Source organism: Tursiops truncatus, chromosome 10 (assembly GCF_011762595.2).
Source record: "Tursiops truncatus isolate mTurTru1 chromosome 10, mTurTru1.mat.Y, whole genome shotgun sequence".
NCBI lineage: Eukaryota > Metazoa > Chordata > Mammalia > Artiodactyla > Delphinidae > Tursiops > Tursiops truncatus.
In genome coordinates this window covers 7,046,312-7,062,765 of record NC_047043.1, presented here as the reverse complement: position 1 = coordinate 7,062,765, position 16,454 = coordinate 7,046,312, and the positions used below count along the sequence as shown (strand labels likewise).

General features: G+C 34.9%; 1 protein-coding gene across 1 annotated transcript in view; it reads left to right on the top strand.

Moving 5' to 3' along the window:
• LOC101338462 (uncharacterized) overlaps positions 1–16,131 on the top strand; it is a gene marked incomplete at its 5' end in the record, with an annotated part of 197,001 nt that extends 180,870 nt beyond the window's left edge. Inside the window, 2 exons of the mRNA XM_033863641.1 lie at positions 805–968; positions 15,894–16,131. Of these exons, the coding sequence (XP_033719532.1) occupies positions 805–968; positions 15,894–16,131 (402 nt within the window). The remainder of the gene's footprint in view (positions 1–804; positions 969–15,893) is intronic.
• Positions 16,132–16,454: the final 323 nt, after the last annotated feature.

The following is a 16,454-nucleotide window of genomic DNA, read 5'->3' as shown; positions in this document are numbered from 1 at the left end:
ATTAGTTTTAAACGTGCCCTACTAAGCTATAGTTATATAATTGTCAGTTTAAAAAGTAGAGAAATTCTTCTTTCTCTCTTACATTGGTGAAAAAAATACCTTATTTACATTTATATGGCATATGACTTACACTTGAGATCATGAGAGTCATAATTAAAGAACATTCATATTTTATAAACTCAAAGGTCAAAGATGTCATATGGCAATGTCTTAGGTACATAGCATTTTATATTTGCTTTTAAAGACCTCATTGCCTTGTATTTATTTCTAACCCAACATATAATATGGTTTTCCTTGTCTAAAATAAAGACTTATTATTAAATTGACCTAATGTAAACTTTGGTTTTCAAGATCACATTAAGTAGCCTGATAACTTTTATAAGTTTCTAAAATAAGCCATCTATTTCATGCATAGAACAATTTAAATTCCTTTCAATCTGCTTCAGAGAGAAAAGAATATTTCCACCATCATATTTAATTCCTTCATATCTTGTGCTCATTAAATTCAGAAGTTAATAGTACATAAATAAAACATGGCTTTTACTTTATAGATTGCATGTAGAGTGCACACATTTAAACGCCTATAGGGAAGATGAGAAAATCCTGGGAAACCAACCATGCAAATCCAGTCTTTTTCTTCCTGCAGCTGAAGATCTGATATCTTCAGCACATTGAAAATGTAATTTAAAAACAAATTATACTCTCAGTTGGTCTTTGTGTATTTAAATTAATCTAACTTGATGATCAGTGTTTTCACCCTTATCTTATTTATTTATTTTTGTAATTTGTATCTTCTTTTGTCAGCGGCTTTCACGTGACGGGGAGGCTCCTGTAGCTGATGCAGCAAAGCTGTACTGGATGTTTGAAAAAACCATGCAATCAGGAATCCTTGGTGTGGTGCTCACGGTGCTACTTTACGTGCTCCTGTTCATCATTTCATCTTTGATTTTATATTTGTATTGTCTCAGGTAAGATGTTTCAGTGGTTCCATTCCTCCGAGTGTTCAGCCTCCAGTCTTCTTGTTCTATGACTGGGCTGTGAGAAGATAGTTGAAGAAGTTAGAACCACGTCTCCACGTCAAAGGCAGAAATCTCTTTCTTGTGTGTTTACTGTCATGAAGACCAGCCGGGAAATTATTTCTTTTGGAGAATTTTTTTCTCCATTATAGGGAGAACTAATTTTGCTCTAAATCATTATACTTGTCTCTTCAAACTAAGGACCTACAGGAAACAAGGAGTAATACACAATGATACACAATGACATTCTGGGAAATTTCCTGGAAAGCTTGTCTAAACTTCTCTTTTCCTCAGTCTTCTAACCCACTTTCTCCCCTCTCTTCCCACCCCTGCCAAAATCACCAGTAGGAGAATCCTCCTTCAACTTTGATCCTGAATATCATGGAGTATGGCTTGACAGGTCATTAATTTAACAAGCAAAATATGTGGGTGAAGCAAAACAAGAAAAGTAACAAATATAAGGCAGTATAAAAAGTGCTAGGAAGACTTTTCACTCTGTTGATGGTTTCCTTTGCTGTGCAGAAGCTTTTTATTTGGATACAGTCCCACTTGTCCAATTTTATTTCTGTTGCCTGTGCTTTTTAAAAGTCATTCCTATATCCATGAAATTATTGCCAAAACCAATGTCATGAAGCTTTCCTCCTAAATTTTTTTAAAAGAAATTTTGCAGTTTCAGGTCTTATACTTGTCTTTAATCTATTTTGAGTTGATTTTTGTGGATGGTTTTATATAGGGTTATTTTTTTGCATGTGGATATCCAATTTTCCTAACACCATTTGTTGAAGAGACCATCCTTTTCCCATTGTGTACTCTTGGTACCTTCTTAAAGATCAGTTATTGAGCACGCATTTATTTCTGGACTCTCTAATCTGTTCTGTTGCTCTATTGTATGTATTTATGCCAGTACCATACAGTTTTCATTACTGTTGCTTTGTAATATAATCCAGCAATTCCACTTCTGGAGATTTAGTCAAAAAATTAAAATCAGGATCTCAAAGAAATATTAGCACTCCCATTTTTATTGCAGCAATATTCACAATAGCCAAGCTGTGGAGATAACTTAAGTGTCCATTGGCAGATGAATGGGGAAAAAATGTGGTATATACTTACAATGGAATATTGTTCAGCCTTAAAAAAGAAGGGAATCCTGAATTATGTAACAACATGGATGAATCTTGAGGACATTATGCTAAGTGAAATAAGCCAGTCATCAAAGGACAAATACTGCATGATTCCACTTAGATGAGATATCTAAAAAAGCAAAGTCACAGAAGCAGAGAGTAGAATAATGGTTGTCAAGGGCTGAGGAAAGGAAGAAATAGGAAGTTGTTATTCAACAGACATAAAGTTTCAGTTATGCAATATGATTAAATTCTAGAGATCTGCTATACAATACTGTGCCTATAATTGACAGTACTATACTGTGCACTTAAAAAATTGCTAAGAGGATAGATTTCATGCTAAGTGTTTTACATAATTAAAAAAAAAGTGCTAGGAAGAGGTCAACATAGGAGTCTCTGGGAGCATAGAGGAAAGGAACCAACCCAGGTCTGGAGGTGCATAGGGACAGTAGCCAAGTGCTTCAGTTGAAATATAACTCTTGAATAAGTTTTGAAGTTTTAATATAATTTAGCTAGAAGAAAAACAAACATGTTTGCAGGTGAAGGGAAGAGGTATAAGAACATATTGTTATGAGAAAATATATTTGTCAAATCAAAAGTATTTTAATATGGCTGGAGTATAGGATATAGGGTGAGGGCAGTTGGCTGAGTTGAAATTAGGAATATAGTCAAGTCAGATGAGAAAAGTCTTGAATATTGTGTTCTGGAGCTTGAATTTGTTCTAATGATAAAGTGCAAATATTGAAAGATTTTAAATGTCTTTAACTTTAGGAAGATCACTCTGCTCATAGAAAAGAAGATGAGATTTAATAGTGACCAGGTTGAAAACAAGAACGTCTAGTTAGAAAGCTATCTTAATAGTTTGGGCAAAGAGTGTCAAAAGCCTTAACTAAAGAGAATGAATGACACAGGAAATGGACAGTTGAGCCATATCTAAGAAATGGTTAAGTGACCCAATATAACTACTGGGCTCATTGGAAGGTGAAGGAAAGGATAACATTTAGTAGAACCTTAAGTTTTGGAGTTGGGCAGATGGGTGGATGACTGTAGCATTCCTAGAGATAGGACACAGAGAGTAAACATTTAGAGGAGATAATGGGTTAAATTTTCCCTCAGATTGACCTTGAGATATCTTTGATATTGACAAGGGAAAATATATCATAAGACGTTAGTATAGATGAGTATAGAGCTCAGAGAAAACAGTATAAACTACAGATTTGGGTGGAGGAAGCCTTGAGTTTCATTGCTTTGTAGGGTAGAGGCTAGATTGCAGTGGGCTGAGCGAAGGACACGGAGTCAAGACTTACCGCCAATTCTTTTCACAAAACCATGATGCAAATGGAGAGTGGTTGGAAAAAAGTTTTTTAAAAAGAGTGGCTTTTAATATGGGTGTGGTTTGAATATATTAATATGCCTATATGATAATTCTAAACGAAGGAGAAATATGGAGGATGTCTAAGCAAGGGAGGTTGATTGATTGAGCAAGGTCTCTGAAGACCCGAAGTTGAGTACATGTGATGACAAACCTTGGATTTAGGGAAAAAAGTCTTATCTCTTGATGTGATAGGTAAAGAGATAAGGACAATTGCAAATGCAAGCACATTTGGTAGCCATTATTATTTCCTATGAAATGGGAGGTGAATTCACTCCTTAACTTTTCCTTCAGTAGACTGATCATTCTCTGATGGGGCCCTTTGGTCACTAACATAGGGGTAGTAAAGTTGTCTAATTGTCAGGGGATCCACGTTGTTTAGGCACAGTCTTGGTTTATATTTGGACATGTCAGAAGCACTGCATGTCATCTTTCCTGAGCACTTGCGTTCCTGGGGAAGGGAAGAAAGTCTTCCGTGATCATTCAGTTTTCATTTGCTCACTAACTTGTCGTGTAGCCTTAGGCAATGATGTTCACTTGCTGGATTTTAGGCATTTTCTTGTGTAACATGTATATGTAGATCTTACAAGAGGCTCTACATGAAGTGTAACTACTACTTAATATGACTAGAGTTTCCTAGAGGAGTTAAAGAAATAAAATAGTGTATCATGTTGTTTAGACTTTCGTAGGATTAAAAAAATGATCGGGTCATGGCAGGTCTCTTTCATTCCCATATCACTATATCTCTTCTCACTTAAAATAAGATAAATGTTTACAACGATGCTTTGCTTGCTCCAAAGTCTACATTTTTATTGTCAAGAGTACTTGTAAAGTATAAAACAATGCAAGCACAAAATTTATGCACCAAATAAGTGCGATTTAATCTTTTGCTACCTAAACAAATAGTTATTTGCTTTAAAATAAAACAGGAAGATTACCCCATGGGGAAGGGTTGATAGGAGGTGTGGGAAGATCTGTAATGGATGAAGAAATGATTAAGGGAAGAGGAAGTGTCCAGACATCATAGAGAATGAAACTAAAACAAAATTCAGGAGGAATAAACAAGTTTTGTTCACTCTTTCCCCCCACCCCCTCACTGTCTTTGTGCTTAACCTGTCTCGTCAGAACTAGGCATGCTCAGTAACCGTAAGCAGGTTTTGTTTGTATTTTAGAAGTAGATGCTCTTAAGAGTCCTTTGGGTGATGATAAATTTACAGTTGTATCCAACGGGGAAAATACCTGTATTTTCCATACAAATAAATAAAGTCACGCCAACATGTCTGCTGAATAATTATCTCTTTACTGTTATTTCTAAACTCTCTTTTTCTGAGATGGTGGAGAGCAGGGCAGCCCAGCCCTTCTATGAAGCAAGCACTGTCACCATCAGAGGCATCTGGTCAATGAAATGGGGTTTTGCTCTGACATAAAAGTAGGCAAAGAGACACAGAAATCAGAAGAACTCATCTCAGTGAAAAAATCCCAATATGGATCTGTGCATGTTGACTGATTTAGGTTAGCATTCCTATTCCAGATGTTAAAGCAACACTCCTAACTCTTCCGGGCTTTTGAATCAGTGCTGTCAAAATGTGATAACACTGCTGGCATAAAGGAAGTACAAAGAAGATCAAGGCTGTGGTGCAGGATGTTAATAGAGCATTTTGTGTAGCTCTGGGCACCAGAAGCTCCACATTATGGGGACTGGCTGTGTAAGCTCCAGATTGGACCCTATTGAATTTGGCTGATTGGATCTCATTTCTCCAAGAGCCTGAATAATTTCTTGCTGAAGTGTTTCTACTAGAAAAATTCTCACTTTCCATAGCTCTAGGAGAAGAATTGACCGGAATGCTGGTTCTTTGCCTCTATGCAAGGAGGTTCTTGAGCTGGGTGTAATTACTTTGACTGGATTTTGTAGCTGTAAAAAAAACATTGATCTTTTTAATGGTTTTCCTTATTATAGTAAGGATATGTTATTTAGTAAGAAAATTGAAACTACTGAAAAGAATCAAAAAATAAATTAAAAGCATCAATAATCTCACCATTGAAACAAAGCATTGTTAATCTTTTGATAAATTTATTTCAGTCTTTTCCTGTGTATATTTATTTTTACAAAGTTGAAATTGTACTGTAAGTATAACTTTAGATGTTGATTTTTATGTTTGTTTTTTTAAATGGAAGTATAGTTAATTTATAATGTGTTAGTTTCAAGTGTATAGCAAGTGATTCAGTTATACATATATATATATTTTTTCAGATTATTTTCCATTATAGGTTATTAAAAGATATTGAGTCGAGTTCCTTGTGCTATACAGTAGGTCCTTGTTGTTCATCTATTTTATGTATAGTAGTGTGTATATGTTATCCCAAATTCCTAATTTATCCCCCCCCCCGCACCTCCTGCTATCCTCTTTGGTAACCATAAGTTTGTTTTCTATGTCTGTGAGTCTATTTCTGTTTGTAAATAAGTTCATTTGTATCATTTTTAGATTCCACACATAAGTGATATCATATGATATTTTCTTTCTCTGATACATGTTGATTTCAAACTTAATGTTATATGATATTTTCATGTTATTTCATGAACATACAATGCCTATACAATATTTTATACCATATAAGCAGTATAAAATATTTAAATATTGCTTTATTCCTGGACAATAGATTATTTTCATTTTTGTGCATCTTATAAATAATTCTGATGAACATCTTAAGCCTCAGGGTCTTGTCCCCATTTTTAATCATTCTTTGAATAGAGTCCTAGAGACCCAGAAATTCTGGTTCAGAGAGTTTGATGTTTCCAAGGCATTTGATAACTATTGTGAAATTATTTTCTAGAGGAGTTGTATAGAGTTATGCTTCCACAGCCGTGCATGAGGAAACTTAGCAAGTTGTGTTCACATCATGTGCGAACCTTTTATAATCTCATGGAAGAAATGAAATCTCATCCTTTTCTAAATGTGCCTGCATCTTCTAGTCACTAAATATTCTCAATATGCTTATCACACATTTATATTTTCCTCTTGTGTGAATTGCCTTTTAAGTGTCCTTTTGCCTTTCTTTCTATAGAGTATTTAAATGTTTTTCTTACTGAGTTATATGAGTTTAATATATAATAACAGTATTAATGCTTGTGGATATTTTCTCCATTTGAAAATTATCTTTTAAATTAATTTTTTATTTTGAAAAAATAGATATTTATAATTCATATACAGTAAAGCCTTTTGATCATTTTTATGACTTTAAATATCTCTTAATCAAAATAATCTTTCCTCATTCAGAAATTTTACAATTATTTGCTTCTATTTTTATTAAGTTGGACATTTTTTCATTAAATTCCTTATCATAAGCTATGTAGAATTCATTTGATGTGGATAGTGTCAAGATCTAAATGAGACATCCTTTTATTTTTCTGGTCTGTTCTTTAAGTTTGTATTATCTTTAGATATTAACTGTTTTGCCATTTTATCTTACTGGTTTTTCTTTTAGGTAATTTTAATTCATCAGCTTATGTTTTGGATGTGATAGAGCTCTTCTTTTCCAGAGTTTTTTTTTTTTTTTTTTTTTGCGGTACGCGGGCCTCTCACTGCTGTGGCCTCTCCGGTTGCGGAGCACAGGCTCCGGACGCACAGGCTCAGCGGCACGCGGGATCCTCCCGGACCGGGGCACGAACCCGTGTCCCCTGCATCAGCAGGCGGACTCTCAACCACTGCGCCACCAGGGAAGCCCCAGAGTTGTTTTTTTTTTTAATTTTCCTTTTTACCAAACTTTTATAGATGGTCACCTACAGGCATTGGCATAAGGGAGAAACTCTAATGACCACCTACACCTCTCAGACTGTTTACTGTATATTTAGCTTTGCAGCGTTCTTCGTAACTCTTCCAAGTAAAGCTTCTATTGATTTTATATGGATACTTTAACTCTAAATTCTTTACCTGAATAGTCCAAAAGATCTATAGGCTGCACACATATTTTTTGTAATATGCAGATAATGAGAAACCACAATTTAAGTGACAGATTTGTTAAAGCTTTTATATTCCTGGAAGCAGTACACAAATCTGAAAGACTGATATTCGAGTTAATGAGTATTTGGGGCGCTGATGTCTTCTTGATCATTGTCTTAATAGTTCTGAATAGCCTTATAAGTTTTAGCTACTGTCATTTATTACTTAGGAAAGTTAATTTAGATTAAAATAACTTAAAGACAGATTTTGATGAGAATATTATGAGCATATTCATTGTCTAGGGAATATGTATAAGACAATCAAAGATTTTCCACTTCGGAATCAATCTTCTTTACAATTTTCCTTACTAAAGGCAAAATATTATTTACCATGTAAAGGAAAAAGCTCTAAATATTGCTAAATAATTTTCATCCCTCTTAAATTGTCACTGAGTTATGGGCACTCTACGCCCTGAGAGGCAGAAATGAACTATGTACACTTTGACATGCTTGTATAGGAATAGACCTCTTTAAAAGATTCGGATGCTACATTGTGTCAGCTCCAGTAAACTGAAAAATTGTAACCAAAATGGCTCATTGCTTTGGGTCCAGATCAATTCACTGATCACCCATTTGCCAAAAGCCCATCGGTATCCTCCCCCTGTTCCCCATAACCAAGCTCTCTGATGTGGGCGGTTGACCTCATGCTGTATCCTGACTCCCCTTCCATGTTTTCTTCTGCAAATAGAAGGGTCTATTTCTACTCCAACTATCCCCATCTATAGCTGCAAGAAGCTGGGTCAGAGATAAATAGAACATTCCTTGACATGATATTCTCTTATAAGAATAAAATAAAAGCTGGTCAATTAAGTCTAAATTGTTAATCAGTCATTTGGTGAACTGGGTTTTGGTAAATTAGCCTGCTTCTATAACTCTAGGATAAAAGAAACTAACCTACTGGATCTCCTTTTATTTATTTATTTATTTATTTATTTATTTAAATCCAGAGCTTGTGGGAAAGTGGGTATGTGAGTTCTGACCAATAGCAAGTAGGTGTTAAGACAGTATATGTACCTGAATGAGGTGACAATGTGTAGATTATCTTGTTGGCACAGTCCAAATTTGTGGTTTGGGTTTGTTTTAGGTCATGGGGACATGAAGTTTCCTTTTTCACTTCCAAGTAAGTACTTGCACCTATAGCATAATGTGTACAAGCCAATGTTATTCTCCACTTCTCTGCCTTAGCATTATGTATAATCTCTAAAAATCTTCCTGAAGCATTTTCACTATACTTATCACTAAAACACTTGAACAAACAAATAATCAAACAAAAAGAGCAACAATTTTGGTTTGCTGCCACAAGCCAATGAGGATTACATGTACATAAAATGGTATGTTAAACTCTGAACCATGTATTTTAAATGTTACATCAGTAGTCAACTAAAAATGAAAAAGAACTATAGAGGCAAAATAACTAGAAACTCTGGACTGAGGACTGAAGGCAAGATTGTTAACTCTGGAATTCACCAGTCTCCTCTCTGGACCCAGAAAAGTGTCTGGAATACAACGGACGCACAACTAATATGTGTTCGATTAAACACGTGAACAAATAAATGAATACAATATCTACGTGATGAAGATACACCTTCTCTTTCAGATAAAATGGGGCTCACAGTCTGTATGTTCAAATGACACTAGCTCCCAAGTGTTTTTTATTTTGAACTCATCCAGAGTATAATGAAGACGTGTGAAAAGGGACACACATGGCTCTCACGTGTGTTAATTTGATCTATCCAAGTGATCAGGATAGGGTTTTAGTTTGAATTCTTTGGCAACAGCCAATTTTTAAAAAAATACAGTGCAGTGTGGAAGGAGAAATTTTAAAGGGTCATGATGATGCACATAGCAGGGGAAATGCAAAACATTTGGGCACTGGATGTAAGAAATCCAAAGGACCTTGGGAAGTGCTGACCACATCATAGGTGCAGAATGATCTCTAGCTCCCCTCTCGCCAATACTCAATTCCACTATCCCAAAATCCCTACACCCCACCTCCCTATCTGAGTAGTCTTTTCTCTTTAATGATCTGGTAAGTAGGCTAATATGTGGCATGCTTAGATGCTCAAAACAGCAGACGAGTTTCTGGTGATCTTGGACACACTTGTGATGGAGCTGTCATCCTGCAGCAGCACAAATGATAGAAGGTGTCTCAGCCTTAGGTCTGGGTTAAGTGCTTGAGCAATACCTTTGCTATCGATGTTGATCATGAGACTAGGACCTATTATCAGCCCTGTGTTTTCTTAGTGGCTAAGACCTCACAGATTAGTTTGATTTGAGGAAACACTGCCATAAGTTCTTCTGGTTCACTTACTCTTTCTAGTTTGGGTTTCCCTAGTAAACCTGATGCATCTACATGACCTAATTCCCTCAGTGCAATATAAGACAGTATGAACTCGTAGAGCTGGCCCTTGTGGTCGTGAGAAAGAATAGAATCCTAACCCTAACAAATATATTATTGGCTCTCATAATAATTTCAGAATCTCCAAGTATAGGTTCAAAAAACTTCCATCACATGCCGTACAGATCAGCAAAATGGAGATTACAAATAAAAGTTTTAATGTTTTCCTTTTAGTTACTGAATAGGAATTTTTGTCGTGTCCTGAGCACTTACTGTATACGCCAACCCTGGTTTGAATACAGTATATAGATTACCTCACTTAAACCTCAGACTGAGTCTGTGATTCAGGACCAGTTGCTGTCATCTCCTTTCATAGGAAGAAACCAAGCCTTCATGACTTTAAGTCATTTGCCTAAGGTTGCAGCTCCTATCTTTACGCAGTCTTTGCAACTCCCCAAACTCCAATATTACTTCTATGTCATATTTCTTAATTTTTTTAACAATAAGATTACTTAAAATTCACATCTGTGGTTAATTTTTGCCTCATGAATGGCTGTGATGTAGTGGTTCAATATCTGGCTTGAATCTTGGCTCTGTTACTTCCCAGCTGTGTGTCCTCTGGCAATAGTTTCACCTCTCTGACTCTCTGTCATTTATCTTTAAAATGTGAGTAGTAAAATCAAACTTAAACCTTGATCTGCTCCTTTGGAACAAGTTACTTGATTTAAATTGTATATTTCTAACAGATTTGTAATTTAGGCAGCTAAGTTTAGTTCTAAAATTTAGCTCTTCCAAGATACATATGAATTTAATTAAGCAATTTAGAACTTTCTATGAACTTTGACAACTCCACGTATATATGTCAATGGGACTTCCAAATCGACATTCTGAAAAGAAACTCATTGTCTTCTGCTCCAGATCACCTCTTCACGCAGGGTTCCCTTTCTCAGTAAATGCTAAGATCACCTATCCAGTTCTGAAGAAAGAAGGAAGGAAGGAAAGGAAGGAAAAGAAGGAAGGAAGGAAAGAAGGAAGGAAGGAAGGGGTTTCCTATATCAGTAAATTCAAGATCACCCATCCAGTTCTGGAAAAAAGAAACAAACAAACAAACGTGGGAGGTGTCCTCAAGCACTTTCTCTCTCTCACCCTCCATACAAACCTTCTCCAGGTTCTGGTGGCTCCTCAGCTCTTGAACCAGTTCATCTCATTCCATTCATAGGGTCCTTTCCCTGTCCGATATGCCCTAATCTCTCCCATGACTTACTGTAACAGCAACCTTCAACTAGTCTTCTTATATTCCCTCTTGCCCCTTTTAATCTATTCTCAGTGTCACCAGAATCATTTTTAATTAAAAAAAATCTCTTCTTGCTTTAATGGCTCCTATTACTCTTACAAATATGGGGTCTCTTGATTGCGGCCATGCCTTCCCCACATTGTACAACCTTAATACTCTGTGGCCGCCCCATCACTCTGTGAGTCATGAGTGCTCCTTTCCCCCTCCTTCCAGGAATCTTCCCCTATCCTCTCCCCTACTGGTTGCACTTACCAAGTACTTGGCATTTGATAGACACATGTGAATATTTTCTGACCAAGTAAATACATGAATGAGGAGTGAATTAGGAGGATGAATGTCCCCTTACAAACGTGAGACTCTACACATACATTGAAGGATATACACTTCATAACTAGAACCCTGTGACAGGACTGTCTCTGGAAATGGTGGTGGAGGGATGCGGGTGGTTCTTCACTATTTCCCATTGCGTGCACATTTTTACTTTCTGAGTTTCTTTTTCCTTTTACTAAAATTACTTTTCCTTCTTTATATTTTTTCTCTTCTTTATGGCTTCCTTGTATTTCCCTTTTTCTCCATTTAGTACAAGTTCATACCAAAGCCATTTGGATTTTAATTACTATTAAACAGAATGGTGACTGCTCAAGTATTTCTAGAAAGCCAACCAAAGCTTTCTCCATACGTATAAGCACTTCAGTGTCACACCTCATCTAAAGTGTTCAACAATTCTGCTAAAGAATATTTGTATTTTAGAAAAAAATTTTAAATATTAAAAAAAATGAATGAATGAATTTCAGCAAGTATACGCTTGTCACTCTATAAGAAGCTTGACTGTTTACATGCTGTCTATTCAGAGCTGTACATGCCACAGTCTAATGTATTTACACCAGCAGGTAAGTAGTTTTCAAAGTTAAATCATAAGCACATTGACCACAATATGTATAAAGCCATACTGCTGAAATCTTTTGTAACTTTTGGAGTTAGAAATAAGCAGTCATATTTGATTCTTCTTCATTTTTATATATTTTTTGAATTTAGAGCTATTTTAAGTCATAGCTTCCATCCTTTTCATGATCCTTAAAATACTATATTAGGTAAATGTTCACACTTGTCCTTTTTAGCTTGAAAAGAAATGTCACATGCTAGGTTTCTGTAAATGACCCACATTCAGATGTGAACCAAACATAATAGCTTCTGCCATTCATCAAGCAGTGAATTGCTTCAAATGTAGGACACAGGGCAGAGGACTTTGTAAATTACTTTGTTTCATTGTCCATCACCAGAACCTGTGGCATAATATGTGACCTATTTCTATAAACAATAATGCCTAAGGCTTTATGAACAGGTGGAATGTAGTCTCTCTTTTAATTACATTTTGAAGAAATTTAAAAATGTAAAATTTTTAGACATATTGAATAGTTGTATTGTCAAAAGAAATTAAATTTTTCAACCATCACCATGTAATGTGTATTTCAGTAGAATATCATAAAATTTTAGCTTTTTATTAAAAACAAACCTACACAGGTTGCAAAAGTAGTGCAATGACCTTGTGTATTCTCCTTTTAGATTCACTAATCAATAGAATTCTTTCCATGTTTGCCTTTCTCCTTTTCTCTCTTTCATCCAATATGATCCAGTATCTTCAATTTTATTCAGTTCAATCTGATATTTATACACACATACCCAAAATGGCAAAAATATGAAAATACATGCGTGTATTTGTGTTATCTTTAACCTATTTGAAAATAACAAACTTTCATAACTAAATATGATCATGGAAAGTTGAAATTTAACATTTTATTGAACAATTCTAATACTGTAAATACACAGAGAAAATAGTTTGCTGCTCTTTGTCATCAATGTCTACCAATGCCCGATTTATTTATGAAATTGGAACTGTTTTTACATTTTTTATCTTAATAGAAATTATTCTAACATTTAGCTGGAATCATTAACTTTCTCAAGAGAACCAAAAAAGTGAATGTTTAATAGATGTTCACCAAATTTGATCCAAATTGTGGATCAAATATCCAAAAGGATATTTGATAAATATCCAAAAGGATAAAACAATTCACTTTTGGATAAATGTTATATTGCTTGACTGATTATATTATCAAATGAATTACAGAATTATCAACGTTCAATTTATTTCTAAATTTTGCATATACGACTATGACCATAGACTATTTTCTCCTTGTTTGTGTAAGCTGGCTCTGTAGAGCTGAGAAATATGCTAAAAACTAATAGAGGTTGGTAAGTTGACTCATTCACAACCCATAGTGAAGCTTTTCACTGGGAAATGCCACTCAAAATGGCAAAAAAAAAATATTAAAAATCAAAATAAAACATAATTGACCTTCATACAGCTTTCCACATTCCAATGTGCCATTTTGTTCTCTGTTAAAGCATTTGTTTACCATCCTGTAGATCCTGGCTTGGATATTTGTATAATTATTCTTTCACCCAGAATGAAGGAGATGTAAAGAGGAGACAGACATTTCCTGGGCAAAAGGAGCAGAAGCTAGCAGAAACAGGACTGTGATTCCTAATTAATTCAAAGTTAATTGCATTGTTGATAATCCTGCACTTAAAATCTTCATATAGAAAATGTTTATGGCAGCAAATTGACAGTAATTTAACTACATTAAATCTTACCACCATTAAAAGAAAAAGATGAATGTTACATTAAACAAGCTTAAGAGAATGGTAAAGCCTAGTTCTTGTTTAACAAGACAACTAGCAAATCACTCACATTGCTGACCTAGAATCTCCAAACATAGTAAGAATAGCAGTTGCATTTCAAGATGTCACCAAGCCATGTGGACCATCAGAGACGCCGGGTGGCAGTTTTGCTTTTTCAGTTGTTTCTCAGTATCCATGGGAGATTGGTTCCGGGAGATAAGATGCTCAAGTCCTGTAGTCAGCCTTCCAAATCCTGGGGTTCCACCTCCTAGGAATCAATGAACTGTAGAACTGCGGATTGTGTATTAAGTTTGTGATACATGATTGGCTGAACCTGTGGATGTGAAACCCAGACATAGGAAGGGTGACTATATTTATTGAAAAATATCTGTGTGTAAGTGGATCTGAACAATTCAAATCCATGTTGTTCAAGGGTCACCTGTACTTAGAATCATCTGTGGATTATTTATAATGCCTAATACAATGTAAATGCTATGTAAATAGTTACCTGTGTACAGCAAATTCAAGTTTTGCTTTTAGGAACTTCATGGAATTCTTTTTCAAAATTTTTTCAATCCCTGATTTGTTGAATCTGTAGGTATAGAACCTGCAGATACAGAAGGCTGACTGCATTTCCACTATGTGATGAATGAAAAATAGTTGGGGGGAAGAAAGACACATGCATCTTAGTTGGCAAGAAGGGTCAAAAAAATCTGTTTTGGAAAGGATCTAGTTAAATGAAGATATGTGTTGTGTCTTTTATTTTCACTGAAGAGTCAGATGATGGAATAAAATGAACTTTGGAGTTAACTCTGAGTTTAAATTCTCTCTCTGTTGCTTATAAAGAGTAAGACTAACTTTTGATTTTAACATGTAAATATGTAAATGACAGGATTAAGGTAAAGCTAGGTAACACAGTGAATGTGAAATGAACTACCATTATAATAGGAAAGCAATACATTTAAATTTTATTATCTAGCCCATTTAAAGCAAAATATAATTATCCTGATCATTGAAAGAAAATACTTAAAATTCTCCACACCGTGTAGAAAGACATTTCCATGTGATCCTTAATTATCTTGATAGTCCAATTTATATTTTGGGCATCTTGTAAAAACTTACTTCTCAGATGGGTAGTTTATTGACACTGTGATGCATTAGGGTTCTTGATCTGGTCTACAGACTGTTAGTGGCACAATTCTGTCTTTTTTAAACTGGTTCCAGGCAAACCTGGTCAGCCAAGTGTGCACTAAGTCACAGGATAAATATGATATTTCCCCAGAGTTTTAATTTTACTTAAACTTTTACAAAAAACAAGCATTATATTAAAACAAATACACTGATAGATTAGGGATAGAATACACATCTTCTCTTCTCTGAACTTAGAGGTAATTTATGGGAAAGTTTTATAAGCATTGGCTTAATTAATGTTTATAGTACTCATCTAAATGTTACTAATGAAGTATTAATATTTTTTAGTAAGACACTTTGCTGTCAGTTTATCAATATCACAAGAAAAGCAGTGCTTTTCTAAATGAATATTTGGAGATGTTTTGAAAAATGGGAAAAGATTAAATGAGTCGCTCATCAGGTTAGATACTTCACCAGATTTGTCCATTTATTACTCACGTTGTAAAGCAACCAACCAAGCAAAACCTCTGTGCTGACTGAGCTTGTGGCATGACACTAAAACCAACTTGCTGAGGAAATATAAATCCAAACTCAAATTTCCTTTGACAAATCCCTTTCATTTGAACTAATTTGGACACTCATATACAAACTAATGGCTAAATATTTCTCATTTTTCTACAGTCTATAACTTAGAATCAGACATAGTAGGCTTCTAGGAGATAGCTGTAAAAATCCCAAATTGTTGTTGTTGGATTATGATATCTAGCAGAGAAAATCATTAAATCATTTCTGGAATCTTAGTCAAATAATTTCTGAAAAAGAAAGGGGACTAGTGAATTAAATACATAGAAATTTATAAAAGAGACAAAGTGTTTAATAACATTTTTGGAAAAAAGCAAACAATATTTGGGAAAAAAACCAAATAACAAATGATTTTGCTTTTAGATTGCACAATGATTCCTGGATATTAGACGCATTTCAGCGCATCCACAGTGAAGAAACCAAGTTTTTTATACCATATGATTTGGAGATTTCCAATCAGGAACTAAGCTATATAGTAAAAAGATCTGAGCAATGGAGAGGACTCAATGGTGAGAGAAGGAAGGTGAGTTGGTTTGAAGTAGATTTGTGTTTTGACTGCACGAAAGAAGCTCATTCCGTTAGCATATCAGTCAGCTGTTAAATTTTCTCACATTGTTTTTTGAAGCCATTTACTATTGTATTTGATCACCACCACTGTACAAATCTTGCCGCTCAATTGTATGTTTATTTTTTTATTAGTCGAGATGAGGAGACATGACCAGATGGTACTTATAGTTCAGCACTCTTATTTTATAAAAATATTTATTGATACCTGCCATATACATATATGTATGTGTATATGTATGTGTGTGTGTGTGTATATACATACATATATATATGGCAAAATACACAACGGTTATGAAGAACATAAAAGAATGAGTTTCCACACATGACAAGATTTTCAGCTTTAAAGTGACTTTGAGT